General features: G+C 38.0%; 1 protein-coding gene across 1 annotated transcript; it reads left to right on the top strand.

Annotated features, from left to right (window-relative positions):
- Positions 1–4,965: 4,965 nt before the first annotated feature.
- Positions 4,966–5,880, top strand: LOC136388711 (casein kinase I-like). Its single transcript, XM_066360530.1, has one exon. The coding sequence runs from the start codon at positions 4,966–4,968 to the stop codon at positions 5,878–5,880; it is 915 nt and encodes a 304-aa protein (XP_066216627.1).
- The last annotated feature ends 391 nt before the right edge of the window (positions 5,881–6,271 follow it).

Here is a 6,271-nt window from a genome sequence, read left to right as displayed (position 1 = left end):
ACAAAATAGCCATACATGCAATTAATTATATACTGATTCACGCTGTAGCCAACTGTTGGGCTGATGGTCAGGGACTTGGATGGAACATGATTGGAATATTAGTGATAAATAAATCTGGAGAAAAGATATGTGGATACAGAACTCTGAAGTGGTAAAAAAAATAAATAAAAATTGAAGATATTTGTGCCCTATGTCAATCTTCACCTAAGGATGAGCTCAGCAGAGGTCTTTTGTAAAATGAAAAGCACTATACAGGACACATGTCATGTTAGGGAAGATATTGTGTATGATCAAGGCTTCATTACTTCCCATCATTACTCTATCATTGGGTTACAATATAGGTCATTTATTAAGAGTAAACTAGATTTGGAAATGGAGACTAAATGGAAGTGATAAGTGTGAAAGTAAGATTTTTTAGGATACCTATACTTATATATACATATATAAAGATAAAATATGTATGTAAATATATATTTACATATACATTTATATCTATATATAGACAGATCAATCTAGCTATATAAATATAGATAGATATGTTTTTGGCTCTATATCTCTGGAGACTTATAATGTGTGTGTGTGTAGTGGGGGTTTGAAGGATGATAAAATTACCACTCCATATCTGAAATGAAAAGACAAAGCAGATTTTATTGTTCATGTAAATAAAGGAGAGCTATGCTGGTCAGGCAGTCTCTGAGCAGAGCAGACCACTGATCTTATATAAGGGTTCAGGGAAACATGGTGTTCAGGGATTTGCTAACTTTATCTCTAAAGGTATAACTAGGTAAGCATAATCTGTAGAATCGTGGTTACTATAATCGTGGAGACTATTGTTGACTATTTGGCATTCAGCAGAGTATTTTTTAGAGTTAGCTTTTGATTTTCTGACTTTCAGAAGTGAGGGAATAAAACCAATTGGTTGCATTAAAAATGTGTTTATTGAATAGGTTATATTTTTTAGGGTTCAACTAGAAAATCATAATCAGCACATACACACGCAAAGAATATACATACCCATACTACTTCATATGTGAGAGTCTCTTTTTCTCCCTAGGAAATACCTAAGTCCCTCTTTTAAGATCTTCTTATTAAGTCATGCTCATATGCCCACTCAGGAAAATATTTCAATTTTAATGTCATTTTTTTTTATTTTGAAATTAAATTTACTAGGATGGCATTGACCAACAAGAGTACATAGAGTTTTGGTGAGCATTTTTGTAGCCCATTACCCAAAGTCAAACCATTTTCCATCAACGTGTATTTGTAATGTTAATTTTTATGGATTTTATTACATCTGTAAAATTCCTTCACAGCAACACCTAGATTAGTGTGTGATTGGGTAAGGCGGGAAAGGCATGAGTATGATATAACTATCTGCTTCTTCTCCTCATTCCTCTAACTTTTGTGAGACAATCTCTCCTGTACCCACCCCTGTCCAGAAACATACAAGGAAGGAAATTCTGGAGAATGAAGTTTGATCCATCCCAGGTGATATAAACTTATCTCACAAGTTTTCTCTGGCCACAAAAATCAGTAGGAACTTTTGCTATTGTCACTAATCTTTCCCACTGTTTCTTTTCTCTATTTCCCCCTTTACTCATAACTTACTGCTTTTGCTGTTCTTGACTTAATGCATCAGGGAGTGCCTGTGGCATAACAGAAAGGAAGAATACAGTACTTTATTGCTGGGTTTTCTTTCCAAAGCCCTTTGGAGAATGGAAAGCATTACAAAAGACAGAGTAATATTAGAGAAGGTATCTAATATTATGTACATGATCAAAGCTTCATTTCTGTACATCACATTACCTTACCTCTCTCTTTAGGCTACATTATAGATCAATAGTTAGGAGTAAACAAGAAATGTAAATAGAGACTCTAAGTAGAAGTGATGAGTGTGTGAGCAAGGTAACTGCAAGACAGAAGGAATGCAGGGTACAGTAGTGAAAATCTGGCTTAACCCTATATTAGTTTAAGATGAAAGAGACGTTCTGTCTTCAATTTCAAAAATGCTGTGCAGATAAACTAAAACATCTGGGATGGGAAAACAGTCTATTGTGTACTAGGTACATATATATGGTTTCTTAGAATAATAAATGGCCCTTATGTACCTCAATAGCACAGAAGTAGCAAAAGACATTCTTGGACCTAAAGGAATATCTCAGGTGTGACTTATGTGGACATACACCTGAATTCTGGGTGGACTGAAGACAGCTTGGTGGAAGATTGAGTGGTTGCTGGCTTTGAGAACTATAGCCAACTTCAATCTTCAAATCAAGTTAAAAAGCATAAACTTAGATACAATCTCCTGGAAAACTGTAGAGATGACTCTAAAAATGAATAATACTAAATTTATGATAGGTGGCTCAAAATGAAATTAGTAAAATTTTTAGAAAATACCCTAATATTAATTAAAATTGAAATATATAAAATCATTTTTATTTTTATACAAAATAATTATCAAATTCTAAATTGAAGTATTATCATTCCAGTATTTTAAATAACTTGTTTTTGGTACCTGAATTGTGGCTTTGGTCATAATTTTTTAATTTTTGGCTATAATACTGTTATTAAGGTCTATAAAAGCTGTCTAAAATAGCTCCCCATGGCCCTACTTTTTTCAAAAATTTGGATATTATGGATCATAAGAATTTAGAACTTTAAATCCTTCTACATTCCTGCTAGTCAATGAATATGTACTATAGTATGTAATAATACCTAAGTCATTCCTCCCTCTGAACTTAATCCAATTCTATTATTTGATTTCAGAAATGGATTTTGAACATGGACCTGTTTGACTAATCAATGACCATTTTCCTATTCTTTTCTATTTAAATGTTGAGTGGCAGAGCTGTATTTGGGAGGGTAATGATTTTATTATACCAACAGAGGGAACTGCCATTCCAACAAAATAACAAGAGCCAAGTTGGCTATGTGAAAATGCTTCCCATCACATAAAGCAACCACAAGAGAAATACCAACAAAATGTCACCTCAAACACAATGACTACAGGATTACAGAAATCTAATTAGCCATTTCATTAACTGAATCCTGTCTATGGACATGACAAACAATGGGAACTCGGAAGAATCTATTCTTCAGAAATATATGGAACTGTCAAGGAGATTGTTCAGTAATTTGTTCCTTGTAGTTTTTCAGGTGTTGAAGGTGGGTATAGGGAGGTTGAGTGACTTATTAAAAGGGTGCATTTCAGCACATTTTTAAAAACTGAAGGTACTTTCAGGGAGCTAAATCCACTATTATGGATAGATTGACAATAATGCTTTAGAAATTTCTTTTTTTTTTTGTAACTAATGCAAGTTAATTAGGTAAATTTATAGACATGATTACCAAAGGTTGAATCTGACAAAAATAAAAATAAAAAATGCTATTTGGCACAATTTCATTTTCATTTAGCACTTACATTATCCATGGTTTACCTGATTAGATTAAATCTTTGTGAGTTGGTGCCTCCTTTTTCTTGTATATCCATAGTATATTCATTATACCCATAAGTTTCAGTGTCTGAGAGATTATTAATGTAACAAATGAATGAATCAAACCATTTTTAAAATTAACTTCAAAATAATAAAAGAATACTGAAAGCAATTGATGGCACTGTTGCATTTATGATTTACTGAAACAAATCACCTCATCTAAGTAAAATGTTAAGGGCTGCCAATGAAGTTTGATGAGGCTGTGAAAGCAGATAAAAAGCACTGAACTAGACAATAGTCAAGCTTCTGTAAACTGTATGTTTTTACTCTGGTACTGATTGATCAGTATATGCTCAATGGTTACCACACATTAGTAAAGCACTCTGTGACAAAGCCAACTACCACATCTCTGGTGTGTTGGTGGCTGCTGCTTTGACTTGGCCTCTCCCACTCCACTCCTTAGGTCAGAATATTAGATAAGGTCCAGCATGAGACCTTAAGACTGTCCCAGCTGCCTTCAGGGTGTGGCTTTTAATGCTTCAGTGGAGGAGGGAGCTGTATCACTCATGTTGAAAGAAGCACAGAGAAAAGCAAGGAGACATTTCCTTCTTTTCAAAAACAACAGCAACAAAAACCTGATTGTTAGGTTAAAAAAAAAGAGAGAGGGAAGAAAATGAAAGTTAGAACAAAATGCCAAAATTCTAACCAATGAAGAAGTATTTACTTCTGTGAAATATCACTTTCCAGAGGAAGGGGCTGTAAATACGCCATAAATGTTTAAGTGTAAGAACACTGATACTTAAACAGTTTATCTGAAGAAAAATTAAATGCTGTATGAATATGCATGAACTGTTTGTTGGTGATGGGGTGACGCCCAAACTGTGGGCTGTGATTCTTGAGGGTGCGACCCTCTTGGGCTGGGACCTGCGATAACTTGCCCAGAGTGCTCTGTGCTGTGAAGAAGGGACGTGGGGAGTGGGGTCACGTGGGGTCAACTGGAGCCAAGCAACCAGAAGGCAACACCAGCGGAATAACAAGATGGCAGCATTGGCCGAAAGAGGGTTCCCTTCAGCGCTGGCGCCTGAGATTACTTTTTCCAGATGCTCTCTACAAAGAAGTGGCTTCCGTGCACTGGCGGCATTTTGCGTGGACTGCAGTGGGAATACCGAGATGGTGGCGTTATCATAGTAACAAGATGGTGGTGTCAGCGGAGTGACAGTGGATCCTTTTGGTGGGAACTGGCAGCACTGGCAGCAACGGTCTCACCGCAAAGGCGCCCACCCTGAAACCAAGAGGCCCAGCCTAGGAACCGGAATGCCCCACACAAACTGCGCCCCAGCAAAAGGAAACCTGACTGACGGTGGCTATCAGGTTCCGCTTGGCGGAATCTTGGCCCTGTGACGCCAAAAGCCAACGCTTTCCGTTTCCTGCCGCCATCCCCCACAACCTTGCTCGGGGAGGACCCTAAAGACCTCTCTCCTCGGCTCCGAGTTTTCAGGATAGGCCTCAGCCTCCGTCTTGGTTCCCCAGGATGGCGAGCAGCAACAGCGGGTCCAAGGAAGAATTCATTGTCCGAGGGAGATATAAACTGATACGGAAGATCGGGTCTGGCTCCTTCGGGGACATTTATCTGGCAGTCCACATCACCAATGGCGAGGAAGTGGCAGTGAAGCTCGAGTCGCAGAAGGCCAGGCACCCCCAGTTGCTGTACGAGAGCAGAGTCTATAAGATTCTTCAGGGTGGGGTGGGCATCCCCCGCATACGGTGGTATGGTAAGGAAAAGGACCAAAATGTGCTGGTCATGGATCTTCTGGGACCTAGCCTCGAAGACCTCTTCAATTTCTGTTCCAGAAGTTTCACCATGAAAACTGTACTTATGTTAGCTGACCAGATGATCAGTAGAATTGAATACGTGCATACAAAGAATTTTGTACACAGAGACATTAAACCAGATAATTTCCTAATGGGTATTGGGCGTCACTGTAAGAAGTTATTCCTTATCGATTTTGGGTTGGCCAAAAAGTACAGAGACAGTAAGACCAGGCAACACATACCATACCGAGACGATAAAAATCTCACTGGCACTGCCCGATATGCTAGCCTCCAGGCACATCTTGGTGCTGAACAGAGTCGCCGAGATGACATGGAATCGTTAGGATATGTTTTGATGTATTTTAATAGAACCAGTCTGCCATGGCAAGGACTAAAAGCTACAACAAAGAAACAAAAATATGAAAAGATCAGTGAAAAGAAGATGTCTATTCCTGTTGAAGTTTTATGTAAAGGATTTCCTGCAGAATTTGCCATCTACTTAAACTATTGTCGTGGGCTGCACTTTGAGGAAATCCCGGATTACATGTACCTCAGGCAGCTATTCCGCATTCTTTTTAGGACCCTGAACCACCAATATGACTACACATTTGACTGGACAGTGTTAAAGCAGTAAGAAGTACATGCAGTTTCTTCAAGTGGGCAGGATCAGCAAGCCTGACTCTCCACAGGTTTCTAAATTTGAACTAAACAACAAAAGAAGCAGTGCAGATGAACACATCAGCATTTGTTTCTCCCCAAATCTAGAAATTGTAGTACATGTATACACTAGCCAGTGGTTGTGGGCAACCATTTATTTGGTATAAAGATCTTAATTTCAATATAAACTGCCTCTGGCAGCATTGGTGATGCTGTGTTCTACATTGTAGCCACCGAAATTGTGGATATTAACTGAGATAGTGAAACATGGTGTCCAATTTTCGATTGCATTTTTTCAAGTGAAAAAATTAACTAAATAGTCAACACATAAATTGGTGGACAAATTGTGCATATACCAATTTTTTTGT

Source organism: Saccopteryx leptura, chromosome 1 (assembly GCF_036850995.1).
Source record: "Saccopteryx leptura isolate mSacLep1 chromosome 1, mSacLep1_pri_phased_curated, whole genome shotgun sequence".
Classification (NCBI taxonomy): Eukaryota; Metazoa; Chordata; class Mammalia; order Chiroptera; family Emballonuridae; genus Saccopteryx; species Saccopteryx leptura.
This window is presented reverse-complemented; position numbering and strand designations above follow the sequence as displayed.